Raw genomic sequence first — 23237 nt, 5'->3', positions numbered from 1 at the left:
TGATATGAATAAATCACGTGTAAATTAATATGCGTCAAATTTGATGATCAAACACACATACGCACGCAGACACGCACACGTGCGTGCACTCTGGATATTCCTACACCGTGGCTGGAGCAGGGTACACCCCGTCCACAGGATATGTCCCTCCCTCGACTACAAGCAAGCGAATTTCTTCCAGAGACGGCAGTCACACGATCATCGTCTAAGTCTGCTGCAGACAGCTAGGAGAGGGAACGGTGTGCTTTGGAACAAATGCGTGGGAGTTGTTTTCGACTATCGCAACCTTGCTTTTCTTATTTATCCGACGACATAAAGGCGCATTGGACGCTTCTTACTGAGGGGGAGCTGGGCGTAGAAGAACCGGCACATCAGTCGACATTGAAAACTGACCAATTCTATCGGACTATCACTTTTTATTTATTCATTTACACTGTTGGAATCTCCAAGACACGTATCTGTTTTGAACGTTGCTTTCAAAGCAATGGACTTGAGGTAGTGGGTCTCAATTAGATTCTTCAGTGCTGGGAGTTGCCATTGGGAGATATGCGTAAGGATGTTTGGAAGCAGTAACAGTAGCAGGTGAGTCGGTAGAAAAATGCCCTGAGGCTTGCTTGCTGTTAGTGTTGCAGTGGCATTGATATGGTCAGTTCTTGAAAGGAAACTTAGAAAACGACTGGTTCATTTTGGTGCTAGGTTTGGTTTGGACACGGAGCGCGGCAGTTTAAGACGGGATTCAGGTTTTCAACTATAAAGATCATAGCTGCTTCAAAATGCTTTAGTGTATGTATACTAGTAGGTTATGTTATGTTTTAGCAACATGTGATATGTCTACCGTGTTGTGAACCATAATCAGAGTTTCAACATGACTCGGTATCCTACCGCATTTTTGGGGATATGCGCGAACGGTATTGGAACAGACGGCAAAGGCACCAGGATGCATTTACAGTATAAAGGGTAGGCACGTCCTCTTCAGGTAATATACCGATCGATGAGTATTGTCTTACAGTGTCCTAATGCGGGTGGGCTTATCAAACTAACCCATCAGAATCTAAAATGTAATATTTCAGATCTTTCCACCTTTCCAACGTTATAGAGTACGATCTCGGTCTTTCTCTCCCTCCCCCCCCCCCCCCCCTCCGTCTCTCTCTATTTCTCTTTGTATGTTTATGCGCATATACAGTATCTATGTATATATATTTTTTATCAAATATGTTTGTACCTGTGCTAAATACATGGAAAGCAGCCCAGTCACACTTCCAAATCAAATCCAGAGCTAAACCTTAAATCATATTTGATTAATATTGTGAAACATAAGGATATGGAGCTGTATACATTTGCCATTTACTGTAGTGTGATATACTAAGATGTTTAATTTGACTTTGTCTGGCCTTAATAACTTGAACACCCACTGTTTCACTGTAGTTCCCATCCCTGATTCCCTGTAGTGTCTCTCTCTCGCTCTCTCTCGCTCTCTCTCTCTCTCAAGCAATATATAGATAAAATGTGTGTCTGTTTATATTGAGTTTTTTTTATCAATGTCATACTCTTTTCATACATATTGTACGAGATACAGTATATAGCTTTTTAATTTCTTGTTTTTGTATTGGATGTTTTGATCTCCAATCTAGTTGCACTGTAAACTCAGCCAGCTGCGGCCTCATAAGGATGTGTGATGCTGTGTCCTTCAGATGGGCACCAACTGCTGGGTTTCATGTATTTGCTTCAGAACAACTGGACAAAAGGGACTGAGGGAACAGGAAAGCAGGGTGGGGGGGTGTAGTTTCAGATGGATGGTCTGATAGCTGTACCTCCCTATCAAATGTGAGCATGATAGAATTCTCAAATCTGAAACTCAATATCTGAAAGGGTGTGGCACATTGTGTAACTTGTTCCCTTAAAAAGAAATACAAAAATAATAATAATTGTTTGCTCGTCTTATTTTGATACCTTAGTGTGCTGGCTGTAGTTTTTTTTTCTTAGACTGTCTGGATAGTAAATCAATGATGGCTGTTGGCTTGTAACAGCTGATAGACGGCTAAGTGTTACCCACTCACCCTGCCATCATTAAACACATGAGGTGCCTGTGACCTTGACATGGCTTTAGCCGTCCCTGGGACTCACCTCTCTGTCCTGCTGAAGACTGGACAGCACAATCCCCACCGGCCCCACCTATAATAATCCCCCTGTTGACGTTCTGTAAGAACATGTACTGCATAAATCCCTTTCTGATTGTAGTGTGGTGCTTGGAAACATCCATACACTCTCCAATAGTATGCATTTCCTTAGTTATGCCTACTGTCATAGACGAAGACAGCCCTCAAACCTTAGAAAAACAACTTTGACATTATATTTCCATAATATATTTCAATACAGTTTAAATTCTTAACTTGTTTGTGACTTTAACCCTATCGTACATTGTATTCTTGATCTTTATGTACACCAATGAAACCAAAGCATGAAGATTATACTGGATTATTTTAACCCAGACATGGATATGTCTAGAGAGCATTCCATGACGAAATGTTCTTGGGATCTGTGCCACTAGTTGGATCTGTAAGCACACGACTCCATTGATTGTTGAGTAACTGAGAGACACGCAACACAACCAACCTGACCACACTGAATGACCAATAGCGCTAGTAAGTGATGTCTACTATTGGCCTGTGACTTGTTCACACGTGTTGTCATGTCTCCTGGAGACACTCACCCTGGGTGTAAAGCTGACACCTTCTGCGTTGACAAGGTGTTTATGAGCTCCCTCATGCACAGCCAGCATTCTCTAAAGCCACGATGATGTAGCGCAACAGTGCGGATCACATCGGGGAGCGCAATTATATTGTTTACTTAACCAGTTCGCCAAATACTGCTTTAATGTTCTGACTTGAGAAACATCCCTGGCATGGGTGTGGTGCTGTCAGCTCTGTTGCTTGCTGTGGGATCTGTCTGTCTGTTCTTAAAAGCTTGTCTCTTTTAAACCTCATCATAAACTTGTAGGCCAGCCTCCAAGTGATTATAATGCATTTCTTCAATGGCTGTTGGACAAGGTGAAGGGACATGCTTAAGATTTTTTTTCTTTTATCTTGCTGGTGAGTTCCAGCAGAGTTAGATATCCTGCTTGCTGTGAAATTCTCCTGCTTGATGTGCAGGGTTCTGTCTTCAAACACCTAACCCTGGGAACAGTTGTTTATTCCTCCTTCTCTCAGGGTTAAAACTGAAATGTGTTATTCCCCTACCCAAGAAATATAATATATATAATTCAATGACATCTAGAACTCACTGGGCATAACCAAACAATGGTATATTTGTTGTTCTAAGATTTTTTGTTATTTCGTGGGACACATTGTTAAAGCTATATCTTATTGTGCCTGTGCTTTTCTGCTTTCAGAAGGTTACAGTGTGCTTTTTACAGTGCGTCTCTGGAAGCAAAGCAGTTATAGTTGTATTGATACACAGAACAGCTTGGTCACTAAGCTTCAAATGAACACTCCATCAGATATATGGAAGTGTTGAATAGCTCATATTTCTCTCCATTGGCTTTGCCATTGATAACCTGTCTATGGTACAGTCCAACCAATCAAGTCTGATGATTTTACAGTTCTGTATCATGTGGCATTAACAAAGTGGACCTTTTTAATTCTAAGATTTGTAAAATAAAATTCCCCATCACCCTCAGCCTTACAGTATAGAACATAAAAAATTTAACCGATTTAAAGGGAATATCAAACATGATAATATCCAAGTTTGTTCGGCCAAATTTAGAAATGGTGCAGTTACAATTTACATTTACATTTAGTCATTTAGCAGACGCTCTTATCCAGAGCGACTTACAGTAAGTACAGGGACATTCCCCCGAGGCAAGTAGGGTGAAGTGCCTTGCCCAAGGACACAACATCAGTTGGCATGACCGGGAATCGAACTGGCAACCTTCGGATTACTATCCCGACTCCCTCACCGCTCAGCCACCTGACTCCCACAATTGAATGTCATCTTCAGTGCAGCTCTGCCTATTGTGTGCGCTATCAAACTAATAAGACCTGTGACATCTTTTGACACTAATTGGAATGGTCCACTGACCAGGTCCTTGACAATGTTTAAGCATGTCAGTGCATTGTAATGTGTCTACATGGGTCATCATTGGATGACGATATAACGGATGGCTGAGGCAAGTTAGCACAAGCCCATTCATATCCCATGTTGAATTGTTCAGGAATGTCCTTGGAGGAAACAAGTTCAAATGCACATTTCAGAGAGGCTGTACTGTTACATATTCAGAAGCCTAAGGAAATGGCAATAGCCACTAGATATAAATGCTTGCCAAACTTAGCCTTCAACAGGGTTCATTTCAGAAGGTGTTTCTTTTTATTTTTTTATTTTTAAACCATTTGGATAAAAGCAGGAAGACCACTTTATAAGCTCCCTCCCCCCTCCATCCACTGTCACTAGATTGAGCATTGAGACAGATTTGGTCCCGTTAAATTTGACTAAATTGCTTGACATACAGGCCAGCATATGTTGTCTTTTGGCCTCTGTACTTCCAAGAAAAGGAGGCAAAATCCATGTCAAACATGGTGTTGGTGTTAACTTTCACACATCCGTCTCTGTGTAGAAAAACCCTGGCATTTGGTACTTGATACTCTATGGATGTTGCTGTTGGGGAAAAAACTAACAAAGAAAAGGTGATGATAGACAATGACATGGGCCAGAGGGCGGTGGAGGTGTGACTCTGATTACTAAGGCCTCTCCATAGACCCCTCCGTCCCCCACCCTTGGAGAGGAGAAGGTATTCAGCACATGGAGGCCAATCAATGCTTCTGCTGGTGACGGTGATTCCTGGTGGAATTAAACCGCAACACCCATCATTGGCAAGGGGCAGTGATTGACATGCATGTCACTAGCCCAAGGAGGCTGTAAACGAGGGCGTTTCCCAGTCTCAGTGTGGGTCTGGATTGGGTTTCCTGCTCGTAAGCCTGCCTGTCTACAAGTTGTTGAGTTAAGCAGAACGGAACAAAGGGGGTTCTCTGATTGGATTTGTTAAATTTATCTGTGGACTATATTGATAAATGCCCACAGTACATGATATGTAGCTTAAAGAGAATCAATAATTTAAATGTTTAAAAGACTTGAAGTGGATACACATCCACAACCAAATGGGGGACCCAGAAATGCAAAGTCAATATTATCAACCCCACATATTGTAATAAGCATTACATATTCCTAGAATATGCAACACTGTACTATGTATGTAGTAAATACTACATATAGTACTGCTATGTATGTAGTGTAATCAACCTGCGTGTAGAGCTATATCTCATAGCATTTAAAAATTATGGAAGAATTAGGCAGCTACCATTGGCCAAACCATTGTGCATGTGTGTGTGTAAATGTGTGAGAGAGGCATACTGTAGTTTTATAAGGAGATAAGAGATATGTGACCCAGCTCCAATACATGAATGCTGGGAAAATAATGTGTTTAGATAGAAAATTGGTCCAGTATGTTCTCTCCACACTCACCTGCCCCTATTATGTTGACCCCTCCAACTGTCGAGAACATGGGAGGCAGCCTGTTCTCTCAACCCTTTGAGACTTGCACTCAGTTTGAAACAAGTATTTGTTTATTTATCATTTTGGTGTATTGAACTCCAAACTATGACTGTAGAATAGTCCATGTAAAAACAACGGTCCTTTTGGAACTTAGTGGATAAAATGAGACACTTTCAGAAGACACATTAGCAGCATGTGTCCACCCTGGAAGACCCTGGGTTTAGTTGCTTTAGAAAAAGAAGCATCACCTCAGTCCAATTATCCCATCATAATTCATTAGAAACATGTCCTCTACTACGCCATTCAATTCAGTGCTACCACAGCCTAAAAATGGCGTCCTCCCTGATGCATGATTTACAGTCCTCTTTGATAATTATAATATTTTAATGTGTTTCAAGCTTATTATGTCCTCCAATTCAGTGAATCAATGCAGTCTCTTTTAATCCGCCAGTCAACAGACCGAGCACCATACATTGGTGGTTTTGCTACAATGTGGCCTTTTTTTCTGGAACAAAAGAATATCTGGCTTTTAGCGCTCTAAAAGCCATGAATTTAAATACCCTGACGGCCGATTTGTGCTGTAAGTCTTTTATGGACAAGGCTGTGAGAAAGGGAGCTGCCAAAGCGTGCGCTCATGTCTACATTTAGTCATTTACATTTACATTCAGTCTACATTGGACTTCATAGGAGAGACTTGCTTTCTTCCATTTTGTCCACACAGCAGCTGAAATAAAGGGTGGAGTTTAACAGGCAGAGGGATGGAGTGGGAGCTAAGAGCTTCAAAACTTTGTGATAAAGTGCTGCAAGGAAACAAGATTTTGGCTTATCTATCAGTCAGAAAGCATTGTACGGTATGTACCCATGAGAAGATGTCAGATGAAAATGTAGAATCACCCCAGTCTAAAGAATTGTAATACTGTCTTTTTGAAACTCACCAATCCATCATCAAATAGAGATGTCCAAACTTTACTGTCCAGTGAAAGGGGCAGTTAAGAATCATAAAGACCCAAGATGGAAGAAACAGCACATGCCATATTCACTTGGACTCAATCAGTTCAGGGCTCAAACGAAAAATTGGCTAGGGCAAAGGGCAATCTTCGTCATTTGCACTCAAGGGTAACAGTATGATTTCTTTAAAACAACATGGTTTGAAAGTTGACTGTCATGAAATGGTCCAATGCCTGTATTTATATTGCCCTCTAGGACTTGGAGAACATAATTCTACTGTGGAACACCAAGACTATTGTAGCATAGAGAAAAATGTAATCACTTACAGCTACTCCCATTTAAGTGCCCGTGGTTACTGCAGTGTAAATGTTATGCAATGAGTAGGGACCAATTATGTTTCAATTAAAAAATGTACATAATGCTTTAAAGTATCACGTCTGATACTGTAAGCTCTGCAAAAATTGAATATTTCTAAAGGTGTGATTAATGATGTCGACGTTTTACGATTTCCCTTGAATTTAAAACCTTATTTTATCTGCATATACTTGCAAATACATATACTTGCTTCAAATTACTGTCTTATTCCTGTAAATTGAGCCATATTACCAGTTTTTGTTTCATGTCATTGTGATTGAACTGCAGGGGTGAGCGAGGGATAATCTTAACGGGAGAGGGTTGAGCGAGGGCTAGTCTTAACGGGAGAGGGGTGAGCGAGGGCTAGTCTTAACGGGAGAGGGGTGAGCGAGGGCTAGTCTTAACGGGAGAGGGGTGAGCGAGGGCTAGTCTTAACGGGAGAGGGGTGAGCGAGGGCTAGTCTTAACGGGAGAGGGGTGAGCGAGGGCTAGTCTTAACGGGAGAGGGGTGAGCGAGGGCTAGTCTTAACGGGAGAGGGGTGAGCGAGGGCTAGTCTTAACGGGAGAGGGGTGAGCGAGGGCTAGTCTTAACGTGAGAGGGGTGAGCGAGGGCTAGTCTTAACGTGAGAGGGGTGAGCGAGGGCTAGTCTTAACGGGAGAGGGGTGAGCGAGGGATAGTCTTAACGGGAGAGGGGTGAGCGAGGGATAGTCTTAACGGGAGAGGGGTGAGCGAGGGCTAGTCTTAATGGGAGAGGGGTGAGCGAGGGCTAGTCTTAACGGGAGAGGGGTGAGCGAGGGCTAGTCTTAACGGGAGAGGGGTGAGCGAGGGCTAGTCTTAACGGGAGAGGGAGAGTGAGGGCTAGTCTTAACGGGAGAGGGGTGAGCGAGGGCTAGTCTTAACGGGAGAGGGGGTGCCGTGGTGCAATTGATGAAAGAGTAGAGGGGGGCGGCTGGGGGGGATCAAGGGCGAGAAAATGAAATGGCTTTTGACCTTGTCAGACTCTAAAGACTGGCACCCGGCCACAGAAGTGCAAAGTAGTTGGGCACCTGAGGGAGTCTTGGTGAATGGGTTTGGGGGATAGGAATGTGTGAACAGGGGTCTCCTACTCTTACCTCGTTGTCTCATTACCAGGCAGGTGGGTCCAATCACGCATTCTTGGAAGTATGTAAGTGAAATAACTTCAGCAAGACATTATGAGTAGATATCAGGTGATGAAATGACTTTTCCTCTGGTGTGCCGACGACTCTTTTTATGCATTACATTTTTACTTAAGATGACAAGTAATGGGCTCTGTAAATTGGGTGAAGCTGGTGTTATGCCCTAAAAAGAAGCCTCTGAATTAATCTTCTCCCCTAATACAATTTCCCCCAGCCTGAGCCTTTACGAGATACGCAAATGTAAAATAAATAATTCGTCTATTTAGCATTTCAAGGCTCCGTCGCCTGCCACGTTGTTAATAAGGAGCAAAGAGATAAGGGAAATAGGTTGTTGCCCTGCCATTCACCTTGCTTTGAGCTTCCGGTTAGAGAAGAATAGATTCAGGTCCCAGACCTGGACATGCCCTTGAGGGACATACCTTCTGCTTCATAGTCAAGCTGTAACTGGTCGTTCACTTCTGCCTCAAAACATGATGAAGAAAACCAAATGGTAATATTTACTGTAATTTGTTGCTGGAAATGCCTCAGGATGCCTTGTGCAGTAGTTCACAGAAACAGTAGGAGGCATGGGTCTCAGTCCAGTTGTATGTGCCTCTGGTCCTGCAGATAATGATGCAGTATTCTATATAATTGGTGTTGGGTTGGATAGGAGACAAGCCCTTTCATCCCCAAGTGTGTGTCAAAACACGTGACAATCTGGGGGTGCTTAGGTTAATCACAGACAGTCTTGGAGAAGACACGTCTTTCCAAAGAAACAAAAGCGATAGTCATTAATTCATGCTTGAGTGGCACATACAGCAGATGGAGGTTTGATTTGTGTTGATCTGAAGTGTTTGAGATTTAATTAATTCCCTCCACAATAAATGGATGGAGACACTCATGCACACATTTAGGCGTTTCTGATTTGTCTGAAATGGGAAGGTTTTTGTGAGGGTCATATTTGTCCTGTTATGCATAGACAATGGTGTGGGGGATGCAAGGTTACCTCACATTATGATTTTCCTTATCTCACAAGTGTGGTGGCAAGGGATTTGCAGTATCAAAAGCAAAGCCATTTTGTATTGCCACATGAGGTCACCTTGTCATTGATCCACATGTGCTTCAAATTTGTGAAATGGATTTTCCTTGGTCAAAGTGTAGATTCGTCCTCCCTAAGACCATCCATTATTAATAAATAATAGTAAGATATGGATGTCATTCACCCTCTGTATGACCCCTGATCTCACTAAGGCAGCAAACTGCAGTGGACTCAAGGATCTAAGGACAGCTTAGAAACTTAATCTGCCTTCTAATTACTGTGAGCTTCTGTCATTCAATCACTTAAAAAGACTGTTGTTGTTTCCTTTCCTATGATCTTTGATGATATATAAACGTCAGTTTCCTCCCTGTAAGCTTCTTACATATAATTGGAGCTGGATGATAGCTTGAGAGGCGTCATCTTTATTGTCTGTAGTCAAGGGTGGACGGTTGTTTCTTTACCCTGGCACTGCAGATACTTTGTGAAAGTCACTCTGGTCTAACCCTGCTACCCTGGTCTAACCCTGCTACCCTGGTCTAACCCTGCTACCCTGGTCTAACCCTGCTACCCTGGTCTAACCTTGCTACCCTGGTCTAACCTTGCTATCCTGGTCTAACCCTGCTACTCTGGTCTAACCCTGCTACCCTGGTCTAACCCTGCTACCCTGGTCTAACCCTGCCACACTTGTCTAACCCTGCCACACTGGTCTAACCCTGCTACCCTGGTCTAACCCTGCTACCCTGGTATAACCCTGCTACCCTGGTCTAACCCTGCTACTCTGGTCTAACCCTGCTACCCTGGTCTAACTCTGCTACCCTGGTCTAACCCTGCAACCCTGGTCTAACCCTGCTACTCTGGTCTAACCCTGCCACACTTGTCTAACCCTGCCACACTGGTCTAACCCTGCTACCCTGGTCTAACCCTGCTACCCTGGTCTAACCCTGCTACTCTGGTCTAACCCTGCTACCCTGGTCTAACCCTGCAACCCTGGTCTAACCCTGCTACTCTGGTCTAACCCTGCCACCCTGGCATAATTCATTTACAATTAGTTCCACATGCCTCCACAGGCTTCGTGTTTTGCTAGCATATATAATCAGGTGATTCATCCTGGTTGCAGTGTGGACACTGACTCACTGGTTGGGCTATGCCGCAGGCAGCACAGTGTGAATTTCAAACAGCTTGTTGTCCTGAGTCAACTCGAGTTAAATTACAACAGTCTAAGTCAACAGGCAAAAGGTAAGGGTTGAGAGCTATTAAAACAACACCTAGCATACCAGGCTGTTTAAACGGAGGGGAAATATGGAGTCCTGGTTATTGTGCAGCATAACCCCTCCACTGATTGTGCGGGAGCTTCAGGGAGCTCTTTGACTTGGCTCCCGTCGCTCTCGTTCTTGGGAAACCGGCACAGTTTTGATACAACTCAAGAAGGAATTTTCCTCACAGCATGCGTCAGCTCACGGACACTTTTTACAACACCCACATTTTTTACGAAGCACTTATAAGAAATTGTTTTTTCATCCCTCCGCATTGGAGGAGATAAATTTTAAATGGGTAAATAGTGTCTTTGCTTCAACAGTTTTATATAACATCCAAAAGTCTGCACATTCAAAGTACTATAAATCAAGAACTGTTTGGGGAGAATGTCAGAGGATGTTTGTTTTTTTATTCATGGGTTGTGCTGGAATGAAATTGCATCTTGAACCTTTCAATGTTTGTCAAATTCTTGAAGGTGACCATAGTAGTTTGGAAGCCTCTGGAAAACGTGATTTAGTTGCCTACAGTATCTAGCACAGTGAGGTTCACTTCACAAACATCTGTCCTCGACAACAAGTTTTCATGGAAATGGGGTTATTTTTCAGAGACTGTAGGAGCATGAATTTCTCTTTTGCCTTTGCATTTCCTGTCATTTGACATGTATATTTAGGGTTGATTGAAGGCTCGTTTCAAAAGACAACTTATTATTGGACAATGGCATAGAATCCCATTCCTATGGAATGTCACTAAGATGGTGGCACAGCTATGTTATTATACTGCTTCTCCGTTGGGGTTACGCAACAGAGGCTGCAGCAACCCTCCAACAGCATCTGTGGCCGTGGGGCGTCGTGGCATGTTCTGCACCGGGGGTCACCTCTTTTTCAACTAATTACTGCTCATTTTACCGTTAAATGCCTCTCCACGATCTGCAGGCCAGCTAAGCGAGTGGGACGTTTCTCAGTTCAGAGGGAGGAAGACTTGAAATGCCAGTCGTGATAAAAGTCAATATTGCCCTGCTGCACCATGCTATGGACTTCTTGCACTCGTGCAGACGATAAGCTGCATCTTAATTATTCATTGTAAGATGAAGGGATGTTTTCTTGTTTTCTCATGTTGGGGGGGTTGGGGCGGTGGTGTGTGTGTGTGTGTGTTCTGTGATTCTGCAGTATCAAAGTCCCTATCTTACATAGTGGCATAAAAAGCAGATGAGTTGTTGAGATGCAATAGGGCCCTGTTGGCAAGCGTGTGACTTCAAGGATCACAATGACTCTTGCTTAGAGACTTGTTGCTCTTGTGGTTAGTGGTAACTGATTTAAATTTTTGGTTCTCGCTGTGATATATTGTTTTATTACTGTTGCTTGGTTTTTCCCACAGGTACACTTGCACTTATAGCTGTTCATGTTGTTTGGTTGTGACTTGTTTAACTACATGCTCTTATGGTTCTTCCCTTTGGCACTTACTTTGGTTGTTCACAATGTGTGCTTCATGTTTTGGCTACTCGCGATGTTTTTTGGCTATCTTGTTGTTATGATCAGTGACCTATGCACTTTGTAAAGCTCTCTCTTGGAAGTCGCTTTGGATAAAAGCGTCTGCTAAATGAATAAATGTAAATGTAAATGTAGGCACCTCAGAGAACCGCCTGCTTCCAACTTAGATTTTTTTTATGCAAATTTTGTGAAAACAGCAATGTACTTAGTCCACAATACAACCCTCCCACATGAATTTTCTACAGACAATTTTACTTTGTTAATTAAGTACGTTTTATTTGTTCCAAGTCCACCTTTGTTGTGAGTTTCACTTAAAAATATGTTTTTCCTCTCAATTCAACAAAAGCTTACATATTCATAATTAAATGCTTTGTTTATGTACATAATCTTTTTTTGAAATATATTTTGCTCAAATACTGTAGAGTTAACCAATGGATTTGAAGGAGGGGCTGGTAATTTGAGAAATGACCAAGCTCAGTCTGAGGTTAGAACCAGACATGTTCTTATATGCAGTTGTAGTTTTTATTTATTTGTATTTTTTTACTTTGTGCCATATTAACTTCTCCAGCAAGGCAATAAGGTCATCCGCATACATGTTTTTATTCTATCAATGTAATCATATTCCAAATTCCTATTCAAAGTACAACAGTGGAGCATTTCATGTATATTGTATGAGAATAATATTTCAAGTACGTCTTTTGGAGCTGTGGTATCCTCTTCCTAATCTAAATTATATTTCCTTCTCTCCTGCCAAGGAAAATTGTATATTAAAGCGGCAACAATAGAAAAATGCTTGTTCAATGAAGAAAGGAGGCTGCTTGAGTTAAGAGTTTCTTTTGACTGTGGTGGCAAAATGACAATAGCTCTCCATTCACTCTCGGCTCCCTTTTACTTCTGTATAATATGTGGTAAGTGATTATCATTGTGTAGTGAATGCCAACCTCAACTGTGCCCATATTAGTTCTTGGATAATTAACTAGCTCAAGTGTGACCAAGACAAGATCCCCTTTAGTGTAGTTGTCATAACTAGTTTGCGTTCGCTTGGGTGATTTTATAAGGAGCCCTTACTGTGCCAAGACTTTGTTTTGAGAGTAGCCACTGAGACAAAGGTCATGATATGCCTGCTTACTGCCAGCGTGAAGCGAATGACTAACCACACACCCAAGCCTCTCTCCTGGCACCCTTAGCTTTGAAATGGAACTCCAGTGAGCACCTCAGGGCCTTGTTATCTTCCACTGGATCCTGCCTGCTAAATAAGTTGTGGGAGCAGGCTGTATATGCTGGCTCGGCCCTGCCTAAAGGATCAAACTCTCTGACAAGGTCACCGTCCGTGTGAAATATGAGGAAAGGTGACCTTTTGAATCAATTATTCTTTTTTTTCTTCTGCCATGGCTGTGCAGTTTTTATTTTCGCCAGTTTAGCAGCAAGTGGCACTAAGGAGCTCTGAAGGTCACTAGCTCCTGGGGAGGCTGGAAAAGTATTTGTGCCTCTGGATCTTTCTGACTGTGTGTGTGTACAAGGGTGTTTGTGTGACTATTACACAGTTTTGTTTCAAGTTTGTCCGCCTTCAGATGCATGTCCAAACAAAACAAATGTGATCCTCCGTGGAGGAGAGATGACCTCATCCCACAAACGCTGAGCGGAATGGGATAAAGCTGCTTTGTGTTTATCTGTGTGAAAGCTAGACCTCCAGCCATGCCATCATTACGCTTCTCCACTAAAATAAACTTGAAAATGACTGCTGCTCCAAAGCTCAGCAGGATTGTTCCATAATTAAGTTCTGGTCATCCGCCCCTTGTTGCAAATTCAGGCCACTTACCACCGTCTTTGATTGTTATTAGGGCCTGTTGATATTTTCATTGATGGCAAATGTGCAATATCAAAATATATACTTTATTTTAATGATTATGAACTTTGACGTTGCTTAAAACACTAGTGACTAGTGTTTTAAGCAACGTCATTGGTGATGTGCAATTGAATTCTCAATTTTCGGTTTAGTGACTAGTTTATTTAAAGCTCTGTGGACCTATAACAAAAGAGTCGATTTTTTAGGGGGAGATTAACTCTTTTAACTCACATTTTTTCTGTCTTTGAAAAGGAGGCAGCACCGTCTAATTCATTTTTATTCCAGAGAGTTTGAGAGAGAGAGTAATGAGCTCATCAGATCTAATGAGAGAAGCACAAAGACCGCACCTCCTCAGACAAACCCAGCCCTGCTGACGGAGCAACGTGCTGCCCTAATTACAGCCTGAGGGCATGAGGGCAATAGAATATGACTAACTGCACTGTCTTCACAAGCGGCGTCATTAGTGTACGCATTTGCTCATCCTTTATAGGCGTATTGTTACTCTCCTATGGTTTGGGAGACCAGGGATATCACTGCATTCAAGAGTGGACATGAGGGCTATTTGGCTTGGACCCTAGGTTGGGACCACCTGGAAAGAATATTTTCACTGTGGCTTAGAGATTTTGCATGATTCCTCACACAGATATCACTGAGCATCCATTTTGTCTACTCCCTTGCCAACAGGTTGACAACAGTAACTCTGACAGTATTATTCTGTAATATTATTTGTAGCCGACTTTACAAACATTTGTTCGCCATACATTAATCAGCTACTGTAATCGAGAGGTTATAGTTGAGACATACTTAGGCAATGTTATTTTTGCACTGTATTTTCACTGTGGTATTACTGTAGTGTTTTTATAGTGTTGTAGTATTAATGCGCCTGGTAGTGGAGACATGGATACTTCAGGTGGGTCAGGACAGACTGTTCCTTCACTCAAACCACTGACACACAGTAGCTTTCTGACCATGGACTTTTTACTGTTAAATTAATGTGTGCCTCATGATAAAATTTAACTTTTCATAAGAATATGAAGCCACTGTTACATAAGACTAGCATTCTGTTTGAGCATCACTATCCTTCCCAGTGCCACTGTCACGTGACTTAGTGTAACACCATGTACCATTTCAGGTTCATATCTACTCTGAGTGCTTACACAAGTGCACATCTGGACTAAACTGCAGTGTGATAGTGTGTTCAGCATTACTCTCACTAAGCAGTTTCATTCCGCTCAGAAAAAGCTTTTATCATACTGTAATGAGACTTGCATACTGTATTTCCCCAAGCCATATGCACACGAGTATTAAAACACAGTAAGTGCTTGTTGAGACTGTGCAGTCGACTGTGAGGTGAAGATCTAGGCTGCATCAGTGCAGACTGGACTCTGTGAGGTGAAGATCTAGGCTGCATCAGTGCAGACTGGACTCTGTGAGGTGAAGATCTAGGCTGCATCAGTGCAGACTGGACTCTGTGAGGTGAAGATCTAGGCTGCATCAGTGCAGACTGGACTCTGTGAGGTGAAGATCTAGGCTGCATCAGTGCAGACTGGACTCTGTGAGGTGAAGATCTAGGCTGCATCAGTGCAGACTGGACTCTGTAAGGTGACGATCTAGGCTGCATCAGTGCAGACTGGACTCTGTGAGGTGAAGATCAGGACCGAGTTGTAGACAACCCTCAACACTACTTTAATAAAATAACAGCTGGAATCCAACACCTTGTTTCATCAACCAGCATCTTTTTCTGGATTATGGCTTCAGCTTGCCCCTGCAGCGTCGACTCACGTTTAAGCTACGCCATATGATGATCTAGCTACACTATATCATGAGCTAGCCTCAGTGACCCCCCCCCCCCCCCCATGTGATTTACTCCCTAATGACAAGCAGGTCACCTTCCCTTTGCCATTCACATGTCAAACATTTGAGGGAAATCAAAGACTTACTGGAGGATATGTAAAACAGTAACAGCTTTCCATTTTATTTCAGCGTTCTCTATAAATTAACTTAATTAATTGTATACAGTATGTATTTCATTCCAGCTGTAGTACCATTATCAGAATTTGGTGTGTACAATACCACCTGGTCAGTAAAATGTTTGTCATTATTTTTGGAAAGGTAATTTCTTTGCACAAATTTCTATAAACTGTAGTTTAATATTCTTAGGCCTAGCTAAACCATTGCTATGGAAATTCATTTCTGGGCATTCTCCACAAATGAATTTGTCAGTCCTACTTAGTACATACTGTATGTATATAATGCAAACGGTTGTGGGATATGCTATCAAAGTCATGCAAATGAAGTGCTGATCAACATAGTGGGGCACCTCCTCAGGATTAAGCTGGGGAGCTGAGTAAGCAGGATGCCCAGGCGTTGGCTTAGAGCTTTTCAACACTTTGCAGCATAGATCCATCAGCTACCTCAGACGGATTTTCCTGGAGCTTACCGGTATTTAACCTGAGTATTCAGCTAGGATTGGCTGTGATGAATTGTGACAGGTACAAGGGACTAGCTATCGCTGTACTTGCTATAAGACAAGCATCTGCCCCTCCACCTTCCTCCCCATTTGTGTTCTAAGAAATGTTCTTGTTGTGAACTTGTATAATTGTTTTGGGACAATTCAGCTCAGTTCATCAGTGTAGTAAGTATAGCTGTAAAAACAATTGCAACACAATTTGCACACCCTGTGCAACTGGTCTTCTTCCCATAATTCAATCTGCTTCACAGTTGTCTGTCATTGATTTCTACATGCAGCCATTGATCTGATCATTATTGGTGCTGGTCCAAGGGCTCCTCACTTAATGAGTGCTTGCTGTTTTTTTCTGACACATTCATTTTCTTTGAGAAGATTCTTCACTTCTGCTGCTGAAACCCACAAGCGAGCTGACTGGAGTCAAATACTGAATTCATGCTGTCTGCCTACAAGAGGACAAATATACCACTTAAAAGTGTGCAGCAGTTGATGTGATATACATGTCTCATTTGACTGCTTATCTGTTGTTGAAAACACCCCTAAGCCTGTTCCTGTACCTTTATGAGAAGATGGCGACCTATAATCATTTTAACTGACCAAGTGTTATCTCTTTCAAATGACCCATGGCTAATAATTAGATGTGTCACACGCACAGTGAAATAATCATCCAGGGTATTATGTCAAAAGCCTTATTTTGACCCCAGTAGCGAAGTGAAGGACTGCCAGTACTCATTATCATGTTAATACTGTGCCACAAAAACTGTCCTGGGAGCTTTACCATCAAGGGCTTAGGTTGTGATGTGCTCCCTTGATTGGGGTTTGGTATCAGTGATAATGCAGTTGGACATAGAGACTGTTACAATATCCGCCATAGACATGCTGCAGTGGTAGAGAGATGGAGTGAGGACCCAGTCTGGCAGCTCCATCTGGCTCAGCTCGTGGGTTGCACCAGCTGCTGATGAAGGCTCTGCGATGAGCACTCCTTAGAATGCCTCACCAGCTGAGTGGCAGGTTGAGCAATGTAGGTATTAGTGAATCTTAACAATCTGATTATACATACTGTGTATTAACACGGTATACTGTGATTATACATACTGTGTATTAACACAGTAAACTGTAGCCCTCTCCAACAGCACAGGGACCTGTACATGGGTCTAATTGTGTGCATTTTCAGATGAGCTCAACCTTACTTTTGATCAAACAAGTCACATGAACATGACAATGTGATGGTTGGATTCAAAAGCTGTTATTTCAACTCAACGTATTTTGTTTTGTGTTGCTCCTCATTGATTTGATGATGATATTTGACCTTGGGGACATCTGCCTGTGTCTCTATGGAAAGAGAAACAATCCACAAGTTATCAGCGATAGCTACATCTGTAGTTATGCGTTCTAATAAAATTAACTGTCTACCATAACAATATCAATGTTATTACTCGTTCCAGTCACATTATGTCACATGCAATTTGACCAATTAAAACTGCTGAAGCTCAAACATGGACATTATCCATCTTCGAAAACATTCCATCAAGCAGTGTGGAAGGTCTGGATAGAAGGTTAACTTGAGAGACAGATTAATGAGGGGAGGTTAAACTACTTAGCACTGAGGGAACTCTATAAGTTGACAACCGCAGTCACTATTTGACAGGGTTTCCCGAGAGGTTACAGGGATTCCCCAGGTGGACTTGATGTGCACCAGGTAGCCTATGACAGGTCTCATACACATTTAATCATGTATATTAAATTCCAAGGTCTTGGATGTTCATGAAAGTTTGATGTGTGACAATCAATGTGTGGGTTAATTTATAGGACTAATGGCTATCATTATCAGACCAGGGTCAAATATTGGCGATGCTTTAGGCAAGCTTAACCAAACACATCTTAAGAACAGTACAGTGTGTGAAAGATGACTCGGCTAATGTTACAGATTATGAATAGATAGATTATTATTATTATTATTATTGGTATTGAACAAATATACATACCACATTTATGTAGAAGTTTAATGTTCTACATTTTCTTTAAGGTAGAGACAACTTAAGTTTGATGAAAAGCTGTTCACAAATCGAGGCATTCATTTTGTACAAACCGATGTGCTGGGTTTTCAATAAATAAAGCAGGAATCACTCTACCCCTGTATTATGCAGCATACAACGTAAAAATGGTATAATGTTAAAATCAATTCCTAATTTCATTTTAAACGGAGGGAGGCTGGGTGCCAAGTCTTATAGGAAGGAAAATTAAATACTGTTTGTTTTTGCACGTTTAAGACCAGTACCTAGCTTTCTTGTTACCTCCAGCACTTGTGCTGGATGGGCTATAATGGGTGAAAAGCTGAATATTAGACATGGCACATTCATCACGTTTGCCATCATCCATCTCTGATTGTGCCAATTACCCCCAACCTCCCTCAACTCTAAAGTAGGGGAAGAAGGGAGGAAAGGAGGAAAACGATGTCATGTAAACTCTTCACACCACAGATGAGCTCAGTATGAATTTGATTACCCTCTGAAAAATGTGGTTAATTCCTCCAGCACCTGGTCCCATTTTAAAGGTGCCATAATTTAGTGTTAGTCATCTGACATCACCTGATTGATCCTCTGCACGTGTCTTGGCACATCCCCTAGGATCGAATTGGAAGTGTGAACCACACACACACACACACCACACTTACAGACTTTAAGGGACAGACATGTTAGTGAACAGGATTCATATTCTACACTTTCTGCTCTGTCCAAGCCCAGCATTTCCCTAAATCATAAATATGTGTAATAAACTGCTGCTGTAACCTTGCAATGGATCCATGCATCTCTCCCCAGCCCATCTTTTCACAAAGCCTCTTCCTTTTGAAATATCTCGGAAGCAGCTCACACAGATGACTGAACGTAGTAGCATTCAAATGTGTCAGGTCTCTATTATGCTGGCCTTATTTAAAAAAAAAAAAACATTCCACAGTCCTTTGTGGCATTAATAACAGATCTTATACTCCTGATTCAATTTAAATTGTGTCACATGAAGGTTACCTCTCATGTTACACAAGAGTACTTGCAATTATTGAGATGTTTCTATTTGACAAAAGTCAGCACCATGGAGAATAGTATCATGGTCCTCTGGTAAATGGATATCCTACACCTTACATCATTGTGTATCCTCTGGAACTTGAGGAAATGGCACGTAATGCAGTCGTGTGTAATCCTAATTCATATTTCAAAAGCGTAAACCCATGGATGTGGAAATTATATGTAGGAAATGCACAGTTGGTACCATTTACAAGATTGTCGATTTTAGAAATTTTGTGCTCTCTGTGAAATCAACATGGACTAGCATCCCTTAGAGTGTTTTGTTCTTGGATTGAGGCATGTAGTATGTTCAGAGCCCGTCAGGTCTCCTGTCTTTCAATGACCCTTATCCTTCTCTTCTGTTTTCCCCAGGTAACCGATAGGATGGTGGTCGGGGAAGCGAGTGGGCACAGCTACTTGGTGGCGTGCTGGCAGCCCATATTGATTCTCATGCTAGGCACGGTACTGTCTGGATCCACCACAGGCTGCCCCTCTCGCTGCGAGTGCAATGCCCAGGAGCGCTCTGTCATGTGCCACCGTAGGAAACTCATGACTGTCCCTGAAGGGATACCCATAGAAACAAGGCTGCTGGACCTTAGCAAGAACCGCATCAAGACCATCGGCCCAGATGAGTTTACCAATTACCCAAACCTGGAAGAGTTGGAGCTCAATGAGAACACCATTTCGGCCATTGAGCCCGGAGCCTTCAATAACCTGTACGGCCTGCGAACATTGGGGCTGCGCAGTAACAAGCTCAAGCTCATCCAGCTGGGTGTGTTCACGGGCCTTAGCAACCTCACCCAGCTGGACATCAGCGAGAACAAGATCGTCATCCTGCTGGATTACATGTTCCAAGACCTGTACAACCTCCGATCCCTGGAAGTGGGTGATAACGACTTGGTGTTCATCTCCCATAGGGCCTTTCACGGCCTCAGTGGCCTGGAGAACCTGACGCTGGAGAAGTGTAATCTGACATCCGTGCCCACAGAGGCCTTCACCCACCTCCACAGCTTGATCAACCTGAGGCTCCGCCACCTCAACATTAACGTCATCAGGGATTACTCCTTCAAAAGGCTCTACCGGCTCAAAGTATTGGAGATAGTCAATTGGCCCTACTTGGATACCATGACTTCCAATTGCCTCAATGGATTGAACCTGACCTCCCTGACCATTGCCAGTGGCAACTTGACCTCGATTCCTTATGTGGCTCTGCGGCACTTGGTCTACTTGCGCTTTCTCAATCTGTCCTATAACCCTATCCACACAATTGAGGGGAATAAGCTCCATGACCTTCTGAGGCTCCAGGAGTTTCATCTGGTTGGAGGCAGGCTGGCAATGATTGAGCCCTACTCCTTCAGGGGCCTTAACTACCTGAAGATCCTAAATGTGTCGGGAAACACTCTGAGCACGTTGGAAGAGTCTGCATTCCATTCGGTCGGCAACCTGGAGACCCTGGCACTGTATGACAACCCCTTGGCCTGCGACTGCCGCTTGCTCTGGGTGTTCCGCAGACGCTGGAGACTCAACTTTAACCGTCAGCAACCCACCTGTTCCTCCCCTGAGTTTGTCCAGGGGAAAGAGTTCAAGGACTTCCCAGATGTTCTGCAGCCCAACTACTTCACATGTCGCAAGTCCAGGATTAGGGATCGCAAAGCTCAACAGAAATTTGTAGATGAGGGAACCACCGTTCAGTTTGGCTGCCAGGCAGATGGAGATCCTGCTCCAGTGATCATGTGGCTTTCCCCGCAGAAGCAGTTAATCACAACCAAAACAATCGGAAGGCTCACGGTGTTTTCTGACGGTAACCTTGAGGTGCGCTACGCCCAAATCCAGGACAATGGTACATATGTGTGTATAGCAAGCAACGCAGGAGGCAATGATACATCCCTGGCTCACCTCCACGTTCACAGCTACTCACCTGACTGGCCACACCAGCCCAACAAGACATTCGCCTTCATCTCCAACCAGCCCAACGAAAACGGTGTCAATGGGACACGAGCCAACGCCCCTTTCCCCTTTGACATTAAGACCTTAATCATTGCCACAACCATGGGATTCATATCTTTCTTGGGTGTCGTCCTGTTCTGTCTGGTGCTGCTGTTCCTGTGGAGCCGGGGTAAGGGGAACACTAAGCACAACATAGAGATTGAGTATGTGCCACGCAAGTCAGATGCCGGCATGAGCAACAATGGAGCAGATGCTCCCCGCAAGTTTAATATGAAAATGATTTAGAGGGGGCTATGTGGTGGACGATTGTGATGTTGGGACAAAAAAAAAGGCAAATCTGTCAACTTCTCCCTTACAAACCTGTGGAACCTGGGAATCATACAGTAATTTCTTTCTGGACTGAAGCACTTGAGAGGGAGGGTCCTTTGCTTTTGTGATGCGCCCATGAGTACAATGAGAACTCAGCAGATGCTCCAGATCATTGGCACATTCTCTGAGGACTTCAGAAAATTTTGTTGTAAACGGTTCATATTCCTGTGGATTTATATTGGGAAAAAAATCATATAAAAAAAATTAAAAAACTACGAGAAACACTTGTATGTTCGTAACTAAAGGCAGAATGCAAAAGGCAGACCCATGTTTTTGGTTTTTTAAATATTTTTGCTTGTCATTTTTTGTTAATTTCTTGCTATCAAGGTTAATGGAATTGTTGTTTTATCAAAGAGTAAAAAGTAGATTTGTATGGGTTGATGAGCACATTTAAATAACAATGTACTTCTAAGTACATGATGAAGGGCATCCATGACGGTGGGTGTTGATAGAATGTCATTTCAGTAACATAGTGTCATAGTGTGTACGTAAGAGTATCCTGACATTAACCTGCTCTACCAAAGCTTTTGGTTCTGTAATAGCTGTTGTATTTTCTGGTCAAAACGCCATAATTTTACCTGTACTGTACATTGTGTCATTCAAGTATGAATTTTGTAACATGCATTCCTGCTTTTTCATGATCTCAGCAACATAACTGTGAAAGCATTAACAGATAGAAAGAAAACTGGACAGTAAACCATTATTTTGTCAATTGATCCAAATTAAGTTTAAAATGAATGGGGATGAAAGAGTGTTTTATGTCAAAAATGTTTACATCCAAGTACTGGTCCGTCTATAAATAAATCATTTATGGCGGAAAGAGCTTTGTGAGGACTATCTTCCATAGTTCAGTAAACCAATACAGTACAGTACACTTATTCCTCTTTCTGTTCAGAAGATGAGTCATAAGACATTTTAAGGTAACACGATGGGTTCTATTCTGCACATGAGAACGACTGAGAGTGCTTCTCATCCCATGAATGTGCATGTATACTCAGTATCTGTTTACCTTCCACCTTTTACACTGCATACCAAATGGTCTTATATAAGGGTTTTATGTTTGTGAGTAACATGATTATGGAAGATGAAAGTAGCTCTACTTTGTTTGGATAATGTGCTCAACAACCTGTCAAATGTTTATTTTTAATCTAACATTAGTGAGATTTGATCTTTTATTGCAACTGCAGATATTCTTTTTCTCTTCCCTTGCAAAAATGTTCCAGAGAAGGATTCTTTTCCAAACATTATGTGAAGAGTTTGAGCATAAAAGATACAAAATGTTCATTCAGCTTCTAGAAGAAGAGAACAGTACTGTACGCCTTTACCTTTGCAAGTCTGTGTACAGATGGGCTTTGCGGGTGTGTGCAAGGATAACATTATGATGGACGACCAAAACGGTAATGGGTTGGATGTATGGATGGAATATGCAGATGGTGGAGGAACGCAGATGGTTTCACCCATGGAGCCATCTGAAGCAGCTTTGACGTAATCCGTTTTATAGAAAAGCCGTTGGCTCGGGCTCATGGTTCTCTGTGGCTGAATGCTCTGTGTTCATTGTGGCTACTGTACTTAGCCTTCTTTTCTGGTCCTGTCAATTATTGGGGATATGTTGTTTCTTTTTTTATTTTGACCCAGGACTATGTTGTACATGTAGTCCAAGCCAACCTTTTATTAAAAAAAAAAGTTATAAAATATATTTAAAAACTACATTCAAATTGTTCTGTGCAATAAAAGTAATATGCAGATTTTTTTTTTATTAACATTTTATTGATGTTATATTGTTGAAC

General features: G+C 42.4%; 1 protein-coding gene across 1 annotated transcript; it reads left to right on the top strand.

Annotated features, from left to right (window-relative positions):
• The first annotated feature begins 536 nt into the window (after nt 1-536).
• On the top strand, nt 537-23237 carry lingo1a (leucine rich repeat and Ig domain containing 1a). The gene is made up of 2 exons (XM_067234492.1): nt 537-582; nt 19507-23237. Exon 2 carries the CDS (start codon nt 19519-19521, stop codon nt 21364-21366), a length of 1848 nt encoding a protein of 615 aa, XP_067090593.1. The 5' UTR covers nt 537-582; nt 19507-19518; the 3' UTR covers nt 21367-23237.

Source organism: Osmerus mordax, chromosome 4 (genome assembly GCF_038355195.1).
Source record: "Osmerus mordax isolate fOsmMor3 chromosome 4, fOsmMor3.pri, whole genome shotgun sequence".
Lineage (NCBI taxonomy): Eukaryota > Metazoa > Chordata > Actinopteri > Osmeriformes > Osmeridae > Osmerus > Osmerus mordax.
Note: the sequence above shows the minus strand (reverse complement) of the source record. Positions and strands in the feature narration are given on the sequence as shown.